Source organism: Anser cygnoides, chromosome 4 (assembly GCF_040182565.1).
Source record: "Anser cygnoides isolate HZ-2024a breed goose chromosome 4, Taihu_goose_T2T_genome, whole genome shotgun sequence".
Lineage (NCBI taxonomy): Eukaryota > Metazoa > Chordata > Aves > Anseriformes > Anatidae > Anser > Anser cygnoides.
In genome coordinates this window covers 51016297-51040550 of record NC_089876.1, presented here as the reverse complement: position 1 = coordinate 51040550, position 24254 = coordinate 51016297, and the positions used below count along the sequence as shown (strand labels likewise).

Here is a 24254-nt window from a genome sequence, read left to right as displayed (position 1 = left end):
GAATGCATAAGGAAAAGACTTTGGAACTAGGGAAATACTTTATGCATACAGAAAGGGTGAGTTGGACAAGGTGACCACCAGAAGTCTCTTTCTTGGAAGTCAAACTGGGGCTCCAGAGCAGCAGGACTGGTCAGGCTGGGAGTAGATGATAGATTTTATTTTACTTTATTTTTCTGAACAGCTAGACATTGGTTCAATTCTGCCTCTTCTTCTATAGTGTAATCTATTGTCATTTGCTTGAACTGGAATGGAGAAAGACTATTACAAAACACCCCTGAAAATTTTACTTCTAGTCATCTTCAAACTGCTATGGCTTACCCTTACGTAGTGACAATGAAAAATATTAGGCTATGTCTCAATTGCATGTGCATTTCTTGTTGTGCCAGTTAATCCTTGGTTCTTCATTAGTCAAAACACTGAAAAAGTTTGTAAGGGACTTTCCATTTGGGGAGTCTGCTTGCGTTGCTGCTGAGGGTATTGTAAGCAATTTGTTAATACCTAGATTCCCACCTGAAATCGTTAGAAAGTATTTCTAGCATCCTAATGAATTTTATTCTTCTGATTTGCATGGCTCTGACAGAGAGAGCAATGTTTATGCAATATCTTTAGTGAAAAAAAAAAAGTATGCTGTGAAATCTCCAGGTACAAACAGGAAGAAGGCAGCCAACAGAACACTGACTGCCAGCTGCTGATTCATTTCCAGAGACCAAGAAATATGGGATATATTTTGTACATTCATATGTATATTGCAGAGCATGCCAAGTTTGCATATCTAACACATGCACACACATCTCTCCTCTGCAAGCCATGTGAAGACAGGTAGGTTATTGGGGAAGGAGGAGAATATGTAATATTAGCAACAATGCCTCATTGTATATGATATCATTACAGGTAGGGAATTTTTTATTTTCAGTCTCAAGAGACAATCAGTGAAGATTGCTAATTTAGTCATCATCACCTGAATACCTTTTACTCAGGCCTGATTCTGATTTTGTGGAATTAAGACCACTATATTCAGGACAGTCAGAGTTATAATGCCTAATAAAGTGCAACCACTGGCTCGGGAGGGCGGACAGGGGAAGGAGGAGCAAAGCTCAGGTGTATCAGGGTGTAATGGAGGGAGGAAAGAAATGAGGAAATTTGGAATTCAGCCTTGTGTCTGTGTCAGGGAGGGAGCTTCAGTCAGAACAGAGCTTTTTTTCCAGCTGAGCAGGTGGATAGAGACATGCTTTGTTTTTAACCCCTTTTATGGGCACCTTTTAACAATTGAGCTTCCTGTATTCATTAAAACTATTTCCAGTGTTGACCTTGTTTTGCTGAAGTGTTAATGGGATCAGAGTCAGATGCACAGCAATCAGTGTTTTCTGTGTTATTTCTCTGGATTAAAATATTTCTTTTAATCTTCTTGTGAAAAACTTGCCTCTTTCCCCTTTCTCTTTCCCTCCTGTCTTACAGTCACTGTTTGCTGTTACGTTACCCAGTTCAGTTCTGATTCTCATTAATGGAGGCCTGAGTAAGAACAGAATCATGTCCAGTGTAGAGGTCTTCAGGCAATAATGACTTTGTCTGAAATGAAACAAAGTAAGAGAAAAACATGTTATGTCGTAAGCACGCTCCCTGGTTTATTAAAGACAAATTTAAGTGTATAAGCACAAAGCATAGAATACATTTTCTACATTTAGTTTTTTTGCCCAAAGACTATAAAATACTCTCCCTCAATTAGTAGTGTATTCTGTGTTACAGTGAAGCACCCGTAAAATACAGGCAGGCAAGGAAAGATACAGGCAGAAAGTAGTACTTGAGGATTCAAAAATAATCTGAGCTTTTCTTGTGTGGTCTAGTCCCCAGACAACTGGAGGTTTATAGTTCACAGTGCTTATCTGGAAATGCTGTTTGCCTGCAGGCTCGGAGAAGTCATAAAACTTGATCCTTTAAAATCCTCTGTCCTAGAGAGGGGGGGGAGTAGTGGGGAAATCCTTTGCAGTAAGGTGCAGCAGTGAATTCTGAAGACTGAGAGCAGAGCTCTTCTTGAGTATGTCAATGTGGCTCCCAGTTCTAAGGTAATAAGAGAATTCTCTTCCTCCTGAGGCTCCCTGAATGTAGTGTCTATGTCCTATGCAAATTCCAGGATTTAATCTAAGTAACAGGACTTGCTCCCCACGCCCCCCCAGTTATTTGTCCAACCACAGTTGGACAGTCTTAAGGAACTTTTTTTTTTTTTTTTTTTTGCTTTTTCTCATGATTGAATATGTCTTGCATTCTAATCTACTTTTTCCTGCGGGCACTAGCATTCAGAAGGCATGGCTATTTAAGAAAAAAATCTCATTACAATCATGGTATATTAATAAGCTATCAATTAAACATTTTTGCTACCTCTCACTACATACTCAAAATATATTTTTAAAAAGTCATAGGAAGATTGCCTGTAAAATTTCTCTGTAAAATTTCTTCTACATTCCTTCTTCTAAATAGTCTTTCCCTGTGGGGGGAGAAAGGGATGTCAAAGCCTAGAATTAATGCAGGCGTGAAATTCTTTTTTTCTAGCCATCTGCTGATTATTCCTTCCGTTGCTAACTCAATAGCAACATCTAGCTGTAAACTTTTAGTCAAGAAGTCTATGGGGTTAGCAAGGGAGAAAAGGTACATCTTTACCATTGTACTCTTGCTGTAATTTTCTTTTGTGTTCCTGATACTGAAAATCACCACAGTGGAAATGATTAATCTCACCCAATTATTTTAAGGGATGATGAGATACACATGTGTCATCTAGCTTTTAATTAACATTGCCTTTTTAATTTCATGTGTCAACTTGGAAGCAAAGAATGAAATATAAAGTAGTGGTATATGGAGGTGATGTAATTACCCTTTACATTACAGTATTCAACTTGGACTTAGCACATTGCTATCTAGGAAGAGGATTTCTGATTAGCCACTGAATAGACAATGTTATACACAATCTATATCATGCTGTTAACAGCTACAGTTTCAGATTCTTGACGATTATATTTTTTCATATTATATTACAATGTCAAATCATCATCACAAATTCCCACCACAGCAAAACAAAACACGAACAGGTTTTGTGTATGTAAAATTTGAGATGCTTGTCTCCTGCTCAACTTTGTGCTGCTTGGATTTCTAAGATCCAATAGGCCAGATACTTGAAGTGGATATAGCTACAGAGATTTATGAGGTCCAGCTCTTTTCCACACCTTCCTTGCTGACTCTGATTCTTCAGGTCCTCAAGACTGCAATATATATAATTCAACCTCTTAATATTTTTTCTATCAGCCAAACTTTATTTTATTATTTTCCATTCTTTCTTCTCAGTCATTTTTCCCAAGGATTTAATAACTAATTTCATAACCTAGAAGATGATACATGTAAGCTTTTATCTTTATTAACGTTTATCATCATAGTTCATTAAAGTGAAAGTCATGCCCTGCAGGATACACAGTGGTTATAATGTGGAAAATAATATGCAAAATCAATATAAAAATACTAAATGAACATGGTATATAACAGTGACAAGTGCAATCAGCTTTACTGGTTTGATGACAAACTGGGTTGTAAAACTCTGACTTATTTTTTAAATTAAATAATTGTCCACTTAGTTTATGGTTTGTTTTCACTTTTCTGATTCTAATTAGCTAGTTAAATTCTGTTTTTAAATGAGAGGAAATGTGCATTTTAAACATTGTTTTAAACACTAGTATACTATGCATCTATAAGGTGATATATTCTAAATTAAGAATCACCTGTTCTTAAGAATCATGTAAAATAACACCTTTTAAACTGGCTCCAGTAAAGTTGACTAAGTACATCTAAGTTGACTATACATCTGCCTATCTTTTCAATATCTATATTCATAAACATCCGTAAGACTTTCACTCTTTTACTTTATGTGACAGAAAAATAAGTTCAGAAAAAAATATCAAATTTCAATACTAGGAATGTGCCTCACTGCCTTTAGGACTTTTTTCTTCACAGGTTAAATTGTCTTCATTATGTTTTGAAAAAAATATTTTTAAAAGTTTATTTTCATTTATGGATGTTTCATCCTTTGAAAACAAAACAAGCAAAAGCCTTGAGATAATCATTTACTCCAGACAGTAACTATTTTAACTTCATTTGAAAATTGGAAATGTTTGGATTTTGTTGAGTCTTTTTCTTGCATTTTTGGCAAATACAAATATTATCTCAGCTCTTGAAACTCCATGACTATTTCTTAAATGTTTCTTTTGTCTTTGATTCATTTAGAATAATATTAGTTGTCCTTTTGCCCCAATCCAAATTTTTGTAACTATTGTAATGTTTAATATTCTACAGAAATCTTCTATCATGTTGCATCTTGCATTTTTTTGTTAAGTCCTACTAGCAGTAGGACTCTGTATCATTTAATGTGAAATGTGTTGTGAAGCAATCCAGAAAAATGACAATCAGATTGGTAGAAACTCTGCAATACTTCTCTGGTGGTCTTTGAAAACACTTTATTGATGGACTTTCTGCTCTATTATTAACAGAATATGAACCTGATCTGAATAATAACTTCACAGTTATTCTAAGATCCCACTTCATAATTAAAATAAGAGCATGTTTGTTGCAAGTGTCTGACCCTATTAAGGATAATGAATCCAGTTCCACCCTAATTCTCTCAGGCTGCGTCCATAGGTGGCAGAAATCACTTGTGATCAAATGGTAAACACGAGTATGGCTGTATTAGGCCAAGTGTAAGTAATGATGAGTTGGAGAATTCCAGAGTACCAGAAAACAGCTTCTTCATGTAGTAATATTGATTCAGGACTACAGAATCAATGCAGAGAACAAAAGTTGAATTGAGGAAAGAATAATTTCTGTGAAATAAAGAGCTTTAATAAGATCTCATAAAAGAGTGATTTTCAGGGTTCTGGCTCAAGAGTATTTTATTGTAAAAATGAAGACACAGGAGAGGGCCTGCATGCTTAGAAGATTAATCAGTGACATAACAAAACAGTGATGCATTCTTTAAAAACATATTTTACTTTCGTCTGAAGATCTTTCTTTCTCCATCAAATGTATCTTGTTTCAGACTCTAGAGACTTTCCTTTTTTGTGCCCTTTTTAATAGCATTCAGTATTCTGAAAAATTCAAGGTAGATACCATTATACAGCATGATCGGTTTCCCTGTCATGTCAAAATGGTATATGAAACTTTACAATTTTTAGTAGATTTCTTTGCAAAGATAAATATAAAATGTCAACTTATTTATGGATGCATACTACTATTTAACATTAATTCTTATATCATTAACCATTATCATACAACCATATACCATTATCATTATTTTACATGCTATCCTTGCTAAAAATATGGTTCACAAATTTGTATTTTTCTACAAGTCATTTCACATTAGAGATGCAATAACAAATCCCCACAGAAAACCATTTCCCCCAATTATATATTCAGATCCAACTCTTTGATCAGTTTAACCATCGTAGTGGTCTTGAACTATAAAAATTTTTCCGAGAAACTATGTGCAACATGAGCACAAATCTGCTATATTTTGGATAAATTCATAGGTGATGAAATGATACTGTTTTTTTGCCGTATGAATTGTTCCGATCTCATGCTACCAAGAAATTCAGGTTAAGCAATCCATCTGCACTTCATGTGAAATACGGCTTTTATTATCTTGCAGTAAAAGTATTTCTCATTACAATATGTAAGATAATTCTTCAGCATTTATTTTCCAGATTGGCTTTAAATTTTTCATTTGAAGGCTTTGCAAAGGAAACACAGGAAGAAACAAGTATATGTTTAGATATACTATGTTTATATTTGATTGAGTTTTCTTCAGCAGTCTTTCCTTTGTGAGATTTGTAACTGCAAAACTCAGTCTGTGACTTAGCTCCGTCTTTTCACAAACCAAAGTATCAATTAAAAAATATCTCATAAGCTTCTGTCCTCTTACCCTGTGGACTACTGTTACTCAAGTAGGCTGTGCTTATGCTGGGATGCTTCCAGTTCTGCCTAGATTACTATACGCATGACATGTTATTTTTACTGTTTTTTCCCTTTTGTATTTACTGTTGGGATCACTTACGTAGTTCAAAATCAGGGCATTCTATTTGTTTCTCAAAACTTCTTCCATGATAACTGTTATTGGATGAGTACTACATCCATCACCATGCTCAATTCCTTTCAACCAAAAAATAGGAGAATTTGATATTTTTCAGTTTCAGACTTGATTTTCATTAAAAACAAACAAATTCCACAGTGGTTTTATTTGGCTTTCAAATAATGAGGATGAATGTTAATGTGCCCGTTAAAAACTTTAATGGTTTTTGTAGCTCTATTCCGGCCTGACACACAAAGAAAATGGAGAGTCTAATGAGACCTTAATTAAAAGATGTCTTAATTATGCGTACTTTGATTGTTATGCATTGATATGGCTATGCTTAGATACTTTTAAGAACATAGAAAGTTAAAGCCTTAAATATAAAATTTAAAACAAAGATCTCACAAACTTTAATAATTAAAAAATGTTACTATTTGACCTTGTTGAAAGTGACCCAGGAAATGAGCAAGTGATAATTGTTTCACTTGAACTGTCTCTTTAGCTCTTCAGTATTTCGAAGTTTGCATTTAATGTAGCTTGTTAAATATCAGTACAGACTGTTCATATTTCCTGAATTAAGTATAGCAGCATTAAATATTTCTTTAACCATCACATGATACCAATCACATCTGTTTAACGTTCATTGTTAATTCTATCAAAAAACTTGCTTTGCACTTGAACTCTCCTACTAAGGACATAGTAAAAAAAAAAAAATTAATTTAAAATGATAAAAATTTAACAAGCTTGTTCCTTATACTTCACCTCTTCCCATGAAAACAAACCAAAACAAAATTATCAGTCATTTGTTTAATGCATAACCTATAATTATGGGTTTGTAACCTCGAATGAACAACCTATAGTTTAAAGTGTAATTTCAGAGGAGAAATAAGACCTACCACTTTTCTGAGGCATCAGCACAATCTTCCATTCTCTAGAGTGGTTCATGGGAATGCTATTAATTTCTATTACTCTTTTCTAGATGTTGTACTCGTACATCAATGCAAGTAATACATAACTAATATTGCATTATTTTAACAGAATATGTTCAATTTTGTTGGTTTATCTAACATTATTTTCGTGTTAAATCATTTGGTTTTCAGCATTGCTTTTTACATGAGAAAATTCTACTGGATAAACAAGAACTTTAAAGTGTTTTATTTTAATTACTGTAGTACAGCAAACTGATCCTAAAACTTGTGAAAGACCAATCCCATTGCAATTGATTTATTCTATTTTATTTTATTTTTAAAGGTCTGAGAAACCACTGCATTAACTAATCTGGTTTTCCTTGTAAAGTTCTCCCATTTATCTCTATGTAATTTCCTTCCTGCTATAACTGGAACATGAGTAAGGCATACCATTAAAAAATATAGAAATAAAAATTACCAAGTCTTCAAACACATTTCATGCCTTAATATTTTCAAATCATTTCTCTTGATGGTTCATTATTAATAATAAACCAAAGAACAGATTTATCTCTCTGATGCATCTGTCCTCTCTTTCCAATGACTGCTTCCTGATATGTACTTCAGTAGATAGGATGCAATGAAAGTCTTCTGTTTGGTACTCATTTATTTTCTCCATGTAATAATTTTGATAATATCCTGTTCAGAGTTAACAAGCCTCCTCTGTTTAGATTAACTATATGCAATCTTTCAGAAACTACGAAAGAAGCTAGTAGCCAAAATGGAAGTTACCAGGAAGGATCACATGTTTGACCATGGAACTGTCTGGCAGCTTGGCAGATTTCTGAGTGCAAATCTTACAAACACAACAGCTGCTATTAAAAAGTCAGTAAAATGGAGGATAATGAAAAGACTGAGAAACTGACAGAAATTTTGAATTGATACAAGGAAATCTTTGTAAGACAGATTATTTATAGTCTATTATTAAAAACAAATTGTATTTTAGCCACGTCTGCTAGTATCAGTAATAGGTTTGGGGCAGGGGAGATTTATTATTTTTTTAATAAAAAAGTAAATATAATTAAAAATACACACTTATCAACTAGATTAGAACTTCAGATGTTTCCTGAATTATTATTGCAGCTCTCTGCGTATGTGTATATATATTTAAAGTTACTTCCTATCAACACTAACTCCAAGAGAAAATAACTAAAAGCTTTACAATACATTGCCTACTTCACGGTAGGGGGACAGTAATGAATTGTTGCTATATTTGTAGCATATATAGCTCTACTTTATATTTCATTTTAGAAGAAAATAGTTGAAATGCAACAATCATATATTAAGCTTATCTTGAATTTTTCTAAGATTCAATAATAAGAAGAAAAATCTTAATTCTGCGTTCTAGTTTCATAAATGGGTAATGAAGTACCCATTTTTATCAACCTTTCATCAAATCTCTGGTAAAATGAATGTGTTCCTGAAATATATAGTTAAACACTTTACAAAAGGACAGATGCAGCTGATTAATATTCTTATCATGAACTTCTCTTTTCCTTTGTAATGCTACCTTATCTGTCCTTGTAAGATGAATGGTAGAAAAAACAAATTATTACTAGAAAATCCTCATCACATTGGTTTTAATCAATACTGGTAGATATACTACAGTTTTACCCATAATTATGTCCTCAGACTAAATATTACTTGCATTCCTGGATTGTAAGAAGGTAATTGATGTCGATGCTGACATGTCTATACTCTCTAATTGTCGTTCTTCCTGCAGATTTTCTTTTATCTAGACAGAATTCTGCAAAGAGGAAAGATAAGATCAGAATGAACCTCAGACAGGCTGAATAATAAAATGCAACAACACATTATGTGGTTTTTAGAAAATTACACTTTAGAAAATTACACTTAAAAACCATCTCTGAAATTTTAAAAAACGAATAGGTGTTTTAGGCAAATTACTTCCATTAATGTCATTGGGAATTGTGCAGTGAAAACCCATCTGCACATTTTTATTTTTTATTTTTGGAGAAAAATAACACTATATTGTAAGGAAATATAATACTTTTCAGTAATTACGGTAGTACCTGGAGTTTTAGGAGCTCAGATGTGGGGGAAGATAATGGAATACCCATCCTGTCTCTTAGAGTTTCTGGTGATAATTCAGTATACTAAAATACTGCTTCTTGGAGATCTCTCTCCCTCCTCTTTGTCTACTCAAATCCAGAGTGTGTTCAGATAATACCGAAATAAATATATACACTGAATATTATTAGCTTATACAAGGAAAGACAAGAGTGTGTGTGTGTATATATAGTAGAACTTTTTTTTCCCTCTCATGTTCTATGATACGTATATATATACGGGCTACAAAGATAGGGGAATGGAGCACCTCTCCTATGAGGAGAGGCTGAAAGAATTGGGACTGTTCAATCTGAAAAAGTGGAGGCTCAGGTGAGATCTTATCACTGCCTATAAATGCCTCAAGGGAGGGTGCAAAGAGGACTGAGCCAGGCTATTTGAAGCATTGCCCAGTGATGAGACATGAGGCAGTGGACACAAACTGGCCTATAAGAGGTTCTGTTTAAATGTCAGAAAGCACTTATTTTCTGTGTGGATAACTGAGCACGGGAATAGGTTGCCTGGAAAGGTTGTGAAGTCTCTGCCCTTGGAGATCTTCAAAAGCCATCTTTTGTCTGCCAGGACATGGTCCTGAGCAACCTGCTGTAGGTGTCTGTGATTGAGCAAGAGGGTTGGACCAGTAGAACTCCAATGGTCCCTTACAATCTCAACCATTCTGTGATTCTGTACTATTCATCTATGGCACCTTATCAACTTCTCCTGTGTTATCGCATTTCCTTCTTGGTGGGTTGAAAGAAAGTCTTATATTGCCATGTATGGCTAGCATAATTGTACATTGATTATTGGAGCACTTAAAGTTTAATGCAAAAATAAGCACAACCGTAATCTACTGTTGTATAACCATCATTTATGTAGCATGCATAGCACCTCCCACTTACATGCAAGTTGTAGCCTGCATTTGATGAGACAAATTGGTTTATATATTCCTCTGTACAGAAGCCATTTTGGTTGTAATAGCATTCAGTAAGTTTCAATGCAATATACCTCTTCACTACTTCAACCATGCATTAGGTATTTTAGTGATTAAAGCAGTATAAAAAGAACAACACTACATCTAAAATTAATAGAACATTTTTTTTTCCTCCCATGTTCCATGAAACTGTCTATGAATTTAATTTGGATTTGGTCTGCCATAAAAAATGAGGTATAAAGTCATAATACTAGAACCAGAAATTACAGTTACATCATATTTCTGTAAAAGTGAGCTGCCTAAAAAATTTACCCAGAGCAAGCCTCTATACACGTTCATTTGAAGTTTTTTCCTATTTGGCTTAGAGCTTTGGCCAGTTGGTTTTGGACAACTCTTCTAATGAAAGCAGTGTGAGTATAGAAGGGCAACAGCCCATGGAAGAGTTGATCCATAATGTCAACATGAAGATTCTTTTTTTTTTTTTTTTTTACCCTGTTAAAATAACACACACTTTTGAAAACAGGCCATTTTCTGCTTCAGTAAAGTGGAGGAAAGACTATTTGGCCTTTGCCTACCGTTTTATTGGGCCCACAGTATCCTTAAGATTACTCTTGGACAAGATCTTTTATCAAAAGTAAAACGATAATAGAAAAGCATTTCAGAATCCTACTAAAAAGCAATGATTTAGTTAAATGAGGGTCTTGAATTTAAAGATAAGATAAAAATCAAAACTACTTCTCATCTTCTTTTCAACTACAGTAGTCATTGGGGTGTATGGGCCTAACTCTAACTCCTAGCTCTTGGGAGCTATCTGTAGCTTGCTGCATGCAAGTCTTTCTATACCAGGCAGCAATTTTAGGAAATGTGTCATCATCAGTCCTTCATACGTAAGCTCACCTGAAGAATCTTTGCTTTTAAAATACTTCTATGTTTCTCTGCTTTTTTTTTTTTGAAAAGTATTATTCTGTAGAATGTAATCAGTTTTCCACAAATCTTTTTGGTTTATACAATGTTACTGTGCCATAAACATGAAGTTATTTCAATGCAGTTGCTAATGAATGCTGCTGAAGAACATTAAGCTTAAGACTGTGACTTTAGCCTGAAGCAATTGTTCCACCTCAAGGACCAAGGTTTTGTTTACTCTGTCTTAGAGGATCCAAGGCTGCCTTTAAGACTAGTATATGCACTACCAAGACATCCATGAGCTTTGCTTTAATGCACAGTCAGACATGCCTAAATAGAAAAACTGTGGATCAGCCTTTTTGCAGAGCTTCTATGGACAGAACAAAATGTATGCTTTGCTGAAGCATGGTCTTGAGATAGTTTCCTTTAAAAACATACAGGTAGGGACAAGGTGATTTGGAACTTTTGCATATCTTTATTTCTTCTCTGCTGCCCCTTTGCTTTAAGGGGTTGTAATTTGCTGCATGCAAAGAACAGCTTCTTCCAGGGACTGCTGTGTTGTAGACCTGTTCTTCATATTGATCAGGGATCTAAATCAGCAAAGCAAGAAAAAAATCAGATTTCACAGATTTGCCCAACCCTGATCTCTGTGGGGTTCATTTGTTTGTTTAATGAAACAAATCTTGCACTTCATCACTTCAGCATCTAGGCTTCTCAAATACTGTTGTGTCCCTTTTATTAGGGGTTCATTATTCAAGACTTCACCAAATGTTCTCCATAGGCCTCTAAGGGTTACTGTAAGACTCCTTTTATTCAGTGCTAACTAATCCTGGGCATGTCAATAATTCTGTGAAAACTTCAAGAGCTTTTTTTTCCTTATTTCTGCCTAGTCAACTCTCTCTGTGTTTTGCTTCTTTCATGCAATCATACATTCACATGATGTGTTAACTGATCCAAGAACAGTCTGTAACATAATATTTTCCCAGAATTTGCTTCCATAAATGGTAGCAATGTCCAACAGGATTGAGCTGTGTATGCAGAATACCAGCACAAGAATCCTGTTGCAAACATTAAATTACCATGCTTTCTCTGACAAGTCATGTTCTGACAAGAGCAGCAGCAAAATGGGTCACGTTTTGCTCATTCTTACTGTACTAGATGGAGGCAAGGCCTTGTTTACTGCTACTTGACAGGAGAGCTTTACAAATGCAAATCTTGTTGCTACTTTGCATGTGTTTTGAGTTCGAATTGCAATTGTACTGCAGTTGCTGAGAGTATGTGATAAAGTCTGATTTTGTGAATTTTTTTGAAATACAAATGCTCAGCATAATGTCGTTGATCAAACTGGTTCTGAGAATACTTTACCAAATTGCTTTGTGTGCACGTGCTCTCTACTTGCTGTGACCAGAAGCTATTATTTCATCCATAAATAAATAGTTTCTGTGCGTTATAATTTGAATTTCATAACCCGTTGTATTAATATAAGCTAATATGTAGATGTTCTACTATCTTAGCTTGTACATGTTTTAACAGCATGCTAAAATGTATTATTTTGGTAATATCTCTCACTGAAATATATGTAACAGTAATTATTCCTTTAATGCTTTTTTCTTTAAAGTTAATATATAGTAGCAAAGTATCCCCAACTGCAGAATGATCATTAAAGGTAATGAACACACAAGTATTTTTCTGCATTTTAACTACATTTTATGATCTGACTAATGATAAATTTTCATTATAAAATGTTAATTAAGCAAATAAGTTTGCATTCCCTCTTTCATCAGTTTCTGTAATTAGTGGTTTATGTTTATTAAATTATTTTAATTTTTGTCGCATTACAAGGACGAAGTCCTATATGCTTTAGACTAATTAGCACTTTGCTTATCGTAAGAATTCCATTAATTCAGCAGTTGCTTTTTAAATACAGCAGATTGGGAAAAGAGGATTTCTCCTGAGTTTTGCAAAAGAGAAATAAGACTTATCTTCTAGCCCACTCTAGGCAGACAACTCAGGCAGGCAAATGAGTGAGGCTCTAGATGTAGTATGTAGTTTGATTTGTAAGAACACAGAATTAACTGGAATTCGGTGTCTATGTGCAACGTCTGTGGTTTGTAAATACCTACTCTTTTCCTTTCAGGAAGAGAAAAACAAACAAAATGAACATAATGCATACTTAAATAGGGCTACAAAACTACTGTTCCTACAATGGTCTGGTGTATTTTGTTAGTTCTAAAACATTATCTACCTGTACAGATCAGCTCTGGTCTTTTTTGTAAGCATCTGCGTACCTTCTTTTGAATCACTGCTCATTGAGAGTCCCTTTGACTATCCTGTTCTACTCCCTTTCTTGCTAATACAAAACCCTTTATCTGAAATCAAACTTGATAATATTACAAAATTATTTACAGAATGTCATTTCTGAACAGTAACATTGCTCATTGTCATAATGTCAAGATGTTTGAAGAGAAATTGATGCTATTTTGTGTTTTGAGACAGAGAAAATAACACTTGGAAAGGAGATTTTTTTTGTTTATATTTAAAACTTTTTTTTTTTACAGTCTAGTTTGATATATATATTGCAAATAGCTTATAAATTATAATTTGCCAGAATAGCAAACTGTGGGGCCAGCCATCCATGATCTTCTTTAGTTCACAAACACAGCAGAAAATTTGATATTTTTTCCACTTTTATCCACTGTGCTTTGAAAAGTTTGCATTGAATTCAGTTTGTTGGACACACCAGAAAGGCTTCTTTACAGTTCTAATATATTCTGCATTGATACATTTCATCGGACTGCTACAATATGATGCAACACAAAATGATGCAAAGCCATGGAATTTGATTAATTTTGTTTGAGACTTCTAGGTTCAAAACTATTTTGGTACATTGAAGCAAATCAAAAATCCTTGGATAATTTGTTCTGCTTACAGGTGACTTACAGCAGTAGATAATCACTAATATAATCACTAATGTGTAGCCCAAATGCAAGTGAAAATTTATTTTGTTATAAGCAATTGTTTGCTTACTTCTCTCATGTTTTTCTGTTCAACCAGGGAGAGTTCCTGCTCCCCTGAGCATTTGAACTTTATTTTCCTAAGTTATAGGTGCTTATAACATTTATTCAATTACATAAGTCATTGCTTCTTTATGGTTTTCTACATAAATTAGTCCATATACTTATATCTTTTAATAATAAGAAAGAGAACTGTATTTTATGCACCTTCAATATAAGTTTTTCTTCTATATTTTTTCACTATGTTTCAGTTGAAAAGGCTCTTATTGTAACAGGCTTTTGCTAGCCAGAGGGTTAATTTCGCAATTCAGAGATGCTCTACCCACTCTAATCACTGGTTAACCTTGAAATAACTTTAGGCTTACAGTCTTCTCTTTTCTTCTGGATGCACTTTGCTGCTACCAAGGGTCTTGCTGGCAGAAGGCATACTGCACCAAGGCTGTTCTGTGATCTGCTGGCAAAGGTTTTCTTTGTAGATTAAATGGTAGCTTACACTTAAAATTTGTGTCTTTTGAGAAAATGATGCCATGCAAAGCTGCTCCAAAATCTTCAGCTGAAATAAAAGAAAATAATGATATTAAGAAAATTATGACTTTAAAGAAAATGAAAGACATTACCAGCTAAAGCCTTCTTTCCCTGAAACTTGTTTTTATGGAGTAAAAGAAGTCTTAAGATATTTCATATAAAAAAGTCTTTTTATAAGTCTTTTTTATAAAAAAGTCTTTTTTTAATTCTTAAAAAAAAGTGAGTACACAGTCCAGAAAAACATTTACATTGTTATAGGTATTCACATCTTTCCTTAGATTTATCTGTACAATATTGGCGTATTGAAGACTCAAAGAAGTTGATATGTGCACCATAACAACAAATCTTTGGAGCTTATTGATCAAATAAAACAATGCAGTTAGGCCTGGATTGTAGTCAGTACACTCATTTTGTTATTAGTAGTTTATAGAGTGTTAAAGATACCACATAAATTGCAGCAATAGGATAAGTAAATGTCTACTTTTTCTGTTCAAATATTTAAAATAAATATATCCTATAATAGAAATAGACCTGTAAAAGTGTTTTGCACTTAGCCTATTCCCAATGCCATTTTTCTGACATGAATTTATAAAACAGAAAATATTTGAATACTTTGCAGTACACAAAATGGATAACATGTTGAGCAACTATTGTGCAGAAGAGAAGTTTGAAATTTTTGGGGACAGATTGCTGCGTTGAGTAAGTTCACATAGTTTTTTCTCATGTCATTGGAGACAACTAGCTCAGTGTATTTTTACACTGAATATCATGATATGCAACAAGTTCTGTTTACTCTTGTCATGATCCAAAGGCGGGGGGAGTTAACCTGGCCTATGGATATATATGTATAGCAACAGTGAGGTCATAGGATTTCATAATACACAAAAGACACAGAAGTTTTATTTCTAAAGATTTTATTTTACCACAAAATCAGCACCAGCAAGCATACTATGATTAATAAGGCAAGCATGTGTATAGATAACAAGCTACTACAGGAAGCAAATATATCAGACATAGATATTGAGGGAATAGCACTAATTAGTGGTAGCAGTGATTAGAAATAGTAGGAAGGCAATTAGATGTAGTAAAAATAAGTAATACGGAAGCAAATATAGATTAGTATTTTAGGTTCAACAAACCTATCAAAATACTATGGCACTGAATATACTTACAGATTGCAAACTTATTGATGCTATAACAGCAAATATACATATGACAGGTTATACTTATCTATATTATAGATATTATATGCATATATACATATTCATAAAGACACTGGTACCAAATGTATCAGACTGATCCCAGAAGAGAGGTCTAGCCCATTCCAACCTCACAGGGGTCTAGTGAAAACTGATCTCAGAGGGACCAACCTTACAGGGTCTAAAACTAATCTCAGAGGAGACTGACCACCCACTGCAGAGTTTACACTGAAGCATCACAGAGTTAACCCAATGTTCCAGCAAAGCTTCAGCCTGTTTAAGGAGGAGAAAAAAAAAAAACGAAAAAAACAAAACCACAACACAATAGAGAGAAAGGAGCACATGCAGCACAGGAAGTTTCTCAGAGAGGGAGTCTCTATTTTTGGTAAAAATCAGGCCCTTTTTGTATCACTGAGATGTAAGAGGGTGTAGGACATCATCACTTCAGGTAACTAATAGATACTGTTAATGTTGGTCTTTATCCTAAGACAGCCAATAGATGATAATGTTCAATATTTTCCTTTTTTGTAAACAAAAACTTCTCGTGTCGATACCCACTTTTTCAGGCCAGCTTCCTCTTTCCCAGGCTATTTTTTACTGTCTCAGGTGATATATTCTTTTGTTTCTTATTTTGTCTTTATCAATGGTACGTTCAGGATGCCTCTGGTTCTCTGGTGTCCAGCTGTACTTCAAGGATGGCCCTGGTTCCTCAGCTGAGTCGTTAGGCCAAAGGCCGAGTTCCCAGGCCTGCAGTTTCCAGGCTGTCAGACTTTACTCTTGTCAGTGTTCAGCAACCATTTAATGTCAGTACTTTCTCATTATAGCCATGTTACCTCCTCCTATAATGCAGGTAACCACTCCCATCAGCTGCATTCTCTCGTGCAGGTGACTTGAGAGTGTTCAGTGAGTACGTGCAGTTACACGCAGGTGCACTACTAAAGAAAATTTCTCATGTTAACTGGAAAATATGAAATATGTATACAGACTTCAGCATTTCTGAAGAAATAACTTGTCGGTCATAACATAAAATACTCCTAAGTTAGATTAGGAGCACATGATATGGTAGCAGTTACCGGTTGAATGAGGAAAAAGTCTGTGCTGGTTGCCAGGAAACCAATGGGATGTGTGTCAAATAGTGAAATAAAATCAAAACAAATAAACAAAAGAGCTGTCAACTTGGGTTGTAGTTTCAGAGTATTCAGAGCGAGTCTTTTAGTAAATGAAATCACTGACTCTTTGAAAGTTTCTTGTTTTTCTCAATGTGTATTTTACTTGTTTCTTTGTTTCTTATGGATGAGTTTTTACTAATAATACTAAGAAAGGAACTTGGGTTCTTCAGCAAGACATGGTCATACTGTTAGAGGTATGGAAAGTAGAGCATTTAATAAGCATACCACTTAAAGTTTTCTATTTAAATATACCATTATTTTTCAAATGGAATTTAATTCCATATTTTAGTATGTGAAAAAAGTAATATAACTGGAAAGTATTGTTTAATAAATGTGTGTTCATATAAAAAATAAATTCCTTCAGCAACAGTGGGGCTTCATTATTCAGAAACTTGTTTAAGAATTGTTGTGCAATTAAATTACAAAAGCTTAGAAGTTTTTGGAAAAAAAATATCAGAATGTATATTTGTTGGAAGTGTGAGGCTGGAAATGCTTGTGTGTTTTGAACAAAATATAACCTAGACCTCATTTTTGGTTTAAAATAGTAAAATGATAAATTTCAGCCATTTAAAACTTTTATTTTGTGCTAATAATTTTGAAACAAATGTTTTTTAAGAATATTTGATGCAATTTTGCTAACAAAGCATGGTGGAAGTAAGTCAACACATTTAACATGGTTAAAGCCATGTTAATAATTCTTTATTAACATATTTATTCTATAAATATTCACCATCTATGAGACTAAAATCCTGGTAACATGTTTAAGGTTGATGGGAAAATCTATTTTCTTACACTCATAGGGGAGGGATTCAGAGATTTTCAGGGTAAGGAAGCAGAGCTAGAATTGACTTAGGTAAGCCAAATATTCTGACCTGAACTAGAGACAAGTGGGTCAGCCTGAGAGGTAGTGCTGATATCTTTAAGATTAAAAACAGCATCGTCCAGGTAGGAGCATCCAGTGGTGTAGGAAACAATTGGTAGGTTACATAGTGAAGAACTAAGGGGATCATAGTGAAAAACTTGCTGACTATGAATAAGATGTGGCATACTCTTTTTGGAAGGGAAATGTTATTTTGAAATATGTCAGTATATGTTATATGTTGCTGATGCAGTTACAGAGATGATGTAATTTAAAAAGTCCTTGGTTTTAGAAAGGTCTAAATTGGAATATTGGAATCCTTTAGACAACACATTTTTAAATGTTAAAAAATAGGAAGGGAAGACTTGGAAGACAACTGAACCAAGAGAGGACTACTTTGGTTTGCTTTAAAGATGAAATGTATTCTATGTTCACTGGGTTGCAAGCAAGCAGGGAAAAACAGGAGAAGGGCTGGAAGAGGGGGAGAGAAATTTATTTGTAGTTGAGGAGATTCAGTCTGTTTCATCTGGGATGAAACTTTTGAAAATTTTGAAGAGAGTTAAGCTCTGATCCAGGGATTGCAAGGTTCTGGTCCTCCCTCCTTATCTCATGGAAGTCTTGTACTTTAGGCTGGTGGTCACCTTGATGGTTACCTAGTCCGGTTGATTAAAGCCGATCTAATTTCAAAGTAGCATCACATTGTAGAGAGTTTTGGTCAGTTGAATTTTAAACATCTCCCAAGATAGACATAAGGTGGCAGAGATTGCATGACCTCTTCTGGGTCATGTTCTGGTGCTTAATCACTGTCATTGTGGAAAAAAGGTGTGAAAAATTGTAGGGGACTTTAAAAACACGTGGTATAGGAAACTTTATGCAGCATAATTGACTTCTTCTCAGAACAGGAAGGAGGAGGAACTAGACTAAGCTTCTTTTGAATCCGTGTGTCTATGATTTATGTGGTAATTAATACTGAAAATAATACATATTTCTACTTTTAATTGCAGCAGGAAAAGAATCAGGAGGGCTCAAGAAGTAAAGGTAAGTACTAATTATTTTCAAAATGTGTTGATTCTTGTAATTATCACAAATCTAACATTCATTGTTGGTAAAAATCTATTTATGTACCTGGACAGATGGACAGATTGTTTGCTGAGTATTTGGTATTTGAAATGACAAAAATATATCCAGGAAAGGGGGGGATAAAATGTACATATCTAAGCTACTTTTTTTGAAGTCTTTGCTCGAGATGAGCAAGACTGACTGCTGTACTCTGTATGGGGTGAACTGCATCTTCTCACTAAGTTTGTGAACTAAACTACAGAATATTATTATACTTTAGTGAAGCATCAATACAATCACTTTATCTTGCTATGCAGTAAATTTGTAATTGGATGTGATTACAATTTACTCATAAATTAATTATGTCCTTAGCAGGATACCTTGCAAAAGTACTGTTTTTTTGCATACAGTTGTTTATACTTTCACTGCACCTTATTCTGTGCCACTGGTTAAAAAGTATGTGAAATAGAATATCTAGGTTATAGAAACAGCCTTTTATCAAGAAAATAGAGAGTTCCAAAACACAAATTGTGTATTTCATGCTTTTTTTCTAGTGTAAAACTTTTATGAGAGAGAATACCCAAATCTTTTTATTTAGTTTGTTAATCAAGCAATGAAAGGTGAAATTGCCATTACAGGCAGAGATAGTTGTCTTAATACTGTAGATGCAGGCTATTGTAGGTACTTTGAAAAGAAAAACAATGGAAGGTAAAAGAGGAAAGAATACCATTTAATGGCTACTTAGAGAGGATGGAGTTAAGTGACAAACCTACACCTTTTGTATTACCTAAGGAAGCAATGCTTAATCTTACCACCTGTGTTAGCTGTTCTTAATTCACTTATTTATTAGCCACAGTACTCATTACTCTCAATTTCCTTGCTCTCCCTCAAACTAAGGCTATACACGGGCATCTAAAGGCAAGCTAAATCTGTTGGTTGTGTGGAGTTGTGTCAGTATAATTGCATTGTTCATGATGATATAATTTACATAATATGAAAGACAGTACAGAAATGAGAGATTCGTGAATATTTAATTTTATAGAGGTAGTAAACTTTTAAATCTTTACTTACAAAGATACTGAAATCAGGCATTTGTTATGGGCATGTATGCTTTCAAAGTTGTGTTACGCTTTTAGATCCTTTTTTCCCCCCACTGTAGCTAGGTGTGTAGTCATTATGCAGTGAAGAACAATTAAAAGTAGGAACAAGCTAGTGAGCTGGTTAGGAGTGTTCACCATATGCATTAGCTGTTAGTTTAGTTAACTAACCAAATAAAGTTTTCAAAGGCTTATAAAATATTGCTGGCAACTACAGCCAAAGCAAATCATTTAACTACTTAAAGGGAGATATCCATTATCTCTAAACGGGCAGTGAAATTGGTACTCAGATGCACAAAATTTGTTGTGATTATATCTGTAACATCTCTTGAGGAAATTTTTAATCTACTGAACTTCCTGCATGCTGTGCATACTTAAGCTGACAATTCAAGATCTTAGAAGATTTCAGTGGTTTTGGAAAAAATATTCCACTGTTCTACACATGTGTTTGTTTATGGTATGTTTTTTATTTATTTTTCCTTTTTTGGCCTTCTCTTTTTATATTCTTTAAATTTCTTCTGTGTTTCCATGTGGTTGTTTTTCCATGTCATTTGCAAATTTTCAAAAAAGTATTTTTATTTTACTTGTCAATTATGGTATATAAGATTTTTTTTTCTGTTTAAAATACTGGTTTGTTTGGATGAAATAGGGCTAAAGTAATATTTTTTCATAAATGTTGCTGTATTGTCAATGACCACCTGTCTTTCCTTCACTACTGTACTACCTGTGCAGTACCTGATTATGTTGTGTTGTGTTCTGCACTTGTTCTTGTGAGGCAGGTAATTTTTTTCCGCGATTCTCAGGACAGAGTTGCAACTGTATTACTTACACTCTCTGCATTTTGCAGCTACCATATATGATAAAGGGACAAAATGTTTTCTTCAGATCCTTAAATCGTTTGAAACTTTCAAACCCGATGTCATCATCTTGATTCAGAGGACAATTACAAGTTCATGTTAAACAGGCCAGCCAAATGAAACCCTGGAGGCTCTGGGAGTGCCTCATAACTTCCATTGGTATTAGTGTTTCAGTATCTAATTTTTATTTAGTACTTCTTCAGGATTGTATTTTTATAAGATGAGAACATTGCAGCAGAATTAAGACATTAGTAACTGGCACCATTCCTTAGCTTTTCACATATTATAAATGCCTAATAATTTTTCATTTTACTTCATCTATTGCTGTAAAATACATCTGATTCCTATTTATATTTTACTAATGATGCTGTTATTGTTTTGCAGTGTTTGGATTTTGTCCTGACATTTTTCTGACCCACTTGTTTTTCCCATCTGTTACTTCTGCTGTCAACCACTAAGTCAATCACACCAAAATAGAAGCCAGTACTCGAACATGCCCTGTTCTGACACTAATCCCACCTCTCTCTGATCTGTGATATTCTTTTGCTTGTTTCATTTAATGTATAATAGAAATTTCTGTACACTTTTTAAGAAAAAAAAAAACGCCACTTTTACATAAAATAATACAGTTCTACTATTTTACAATTTCACTATATGATGGCAAAATTTCTTATACTTTTGAGTGTTTTTCTGTATGAAAATGGTTATCACCAGTGTAAAATACAAATTGAGTTTTGTAACACAGGCCTTCTATTTAATTAGGTACATATATAAAAATAACAATAGTGTGAAAAAGGTTGGTGCTAAAACATAAAAAAAGGTTCTCTAACCATGCATTTAATATGAATATAAAATATACTATTTTAAAGTATATAAATTTATATGCATAGATACAGTAAAACAAAAGTGTAATCTTAAAATATGTTTACATACTTAACACGCGAGGTGTAGATATAAAAAGAATGTGGTCCGTATAACCTGTTTACACATTCAAATCTTCAACACTTAAATCATGCTTTCTTATTTAGCATACGTTAATAACCCCCCCAAAAAACAAACAAAAAAAAACAAAAAACAAAAAAAACCCACCAAACAACAACAACAACAAAAAACAGTTTTGAAATTAGGCTGAGAGTGAGAGTAAGGCCATAATTTTTCTGATATTGAACAGTGATAATGATACTTGACACAACTTGTCTAGCTTTGCCTATTTATTTTAGCATCTTTTTTTTAGAACTGTTACCGAAAGGTGTATAAATTGTTTCAGCAAAGATTTGGAAAACAAACACTTTTCATAACATTTCCAAATGATCATGGTAAGGGGATTGAAAATAGATAATCCTTTAAGGTCCCATCCAACCCAAACCATTCTATCATTCTATGATATATGCAAGTAAATAATTTGTATGATATTTACTTGTATGGCTGTAGTTTATTTTAATGACACTTTAGAGTCTGACTGAACAGAATACTGTTCACATTTTTGCAAGCTACTATTGATCTGAGTTTTGAACATCATTAAAATCCAAAACTAAACAGGAGAACATTGACTGACCACATTTTAATTGCAACCCAAGTTTCTAGTTGTATTTAATCCTTCTAACTTTATGCTAACCTTTGTAGTAGGAATGTGAAATTGTTGACTCACAGATTGATTTCAAAAATGTAATTATTATTATGAACATATTGCCAGGCTTTTCTGATACCATTAACAAACATCTGTTCCTTTTATCATCTTAAGCTACTAAAAATAAACACCATACGAGCATCACTTGCCCATCTTACTTGCCTTTTGCTCCTTAAAAAGGTAACACACCTGCACGCTTGTGGGTTTCCAGATGGGTATAATAGTCTTTTTCTATACCCAGATAAAAGTTAGATAAGGAGGAGTGAGAAAAAGCTTAATAATGTTCAAAACTGAAAGAATTTAAGGGACAAAATCGGTAAGACCTTAATTAAATCAATAGCTTTTAAAAGTGACAAATTATCTCAAGATGCTTTCAAATGCCAGCGGGTGAGCAGACTGTTATGTCTATCCTGCAATATGGCTGTCTGGTATTGTTTTTGATACTGAAGAGAGCTGTGTATGTTCTGATGAGAATATATGGCATCAGCATCTTATGTCATGTTAAACCAATTAACTCTGGCAAAAAATCCACTTCATTACTTTCTCTAATGTATCCAGTGACTCATTATGTCTGCTTGATCACACTATTCTAAATTCATATTTCAACAGACTTGTGTTATATGAGTATGGTGAGAATCTGAACTGCAGTCCTCCTGGACTGAATTGATTCATGTTTTCATTTGTTACACTGGAGCAATCCTTCTCTGGTAGACCAGAATGTATCATAAAAATTTATAGTATTTTAGAGAGTATGTGTAACAGCAGGCAAGTTAGTAAATATATGTCCAAGACTGTTCTTTCCATTGGAATGCAGCTGCTAAATATTTTTTCTAATATTTTATCATTATGTTCCAACTTACCTGAATGAATAAACTTTTAAGAGGTGGTCTGAGGATTCTTTGAATTCAGTATAGCCAAGACTGTCCCGTTTATCCTATTCCATTCTCCTCCAGTGCCTAATCAGGTCAAACACAAATCTCTGTTGACTCTTAAGAATTGCCATAAGAAAGGCAGCTCCGTTTTCTGTTCAGAAAATTCTCCATTCCTCTCTTACATGACAGACTCAGTGCTATTGACTGAATTAAATATATATATATATATCTTTCTTTCTTATGGAATTGCTTTCGCGTGATTAATCTTTGTCATAGCACTCTTTATAATGGTCTGAATCAGTTCAGTTGGGCTATGAAACACATTGAAAAGAAACAAAATTCTACCTGTGAAAATAATTTTAATGTAATAATTAATCTCACTGTTTTATTTTTTTTACCAGTCCTGAAACTCATGTTGAGATAGTAAAAAGTGTGGGTCAGGTGTCAGTTCAATATGTTTTTGACAACAGAATTCCATTATTTTCAGTAAAATTATGCAATCATAAAACTTCATGAAGTGCTGATTTTCTTCTACTTTTCAACTTTTTACTGTCTTCTCATCTGAGTCAGTATAAATCCAGATAATATCTTTGAAAACACCATAATTACTCAGATCTTGAAAGCATACGTTAAGAGCAAAGTTTGTGCTTTATTATACAACTTTGTTAGGTTTTCCTATTTATGTTAAATGATTAATTGATGAAGTTGAATTCCAGTTTTGAGCTAATGCAATATTCTTGTCTTTTTTTCTTCCTTTTTTTTTTTTTTTTTTAAAATTGATTGAACACCAGGAAGGAAAAAAGTCTTGAATACTCAGTGGAACATAGATTCATTCCTATTAAGGATCTACTAGTTTTAGAAAAGTTACTCAAACATAGAGGTACAGTTTGATGAACACTGATTTTTTTTTTCTTGTAATTTTTGTTTAGATGCTTCCATGTAAAAGTAGCTACTGATTAATTTTAACACTATTGAAAATGTTTTGGAGAGTTTCTTGTGCTGTTACTGGTAGG

At 33.8% G+C, this 24254-nt stretch overlaps 1 protein-coding gene across 3 annotated transcripts in view; it reads left to right on the top strand.

The window, feature by feature from the left end:
* The window catches only part of FSTL5 (follistatin like 5), a 333504-nt gene that overhangs the window by 77275 nt on the left and 231975 nt on the right, over positions 1 to 24254 (top strand). For all 3 annotated transcript variants that reach the window (XM_066996114.1, XM_048076153.2, XM_048076152.2), the window contains exon 3: positions 18734 to 18767. In XM_066996114.1, the coding sequence (XP_066852215.1) occupies positions 18734 to 18767 (34 nt within the window). The remainder of the gene's footprint in view (positions 1 to 18733; positions 18768 to 24254) is intronic.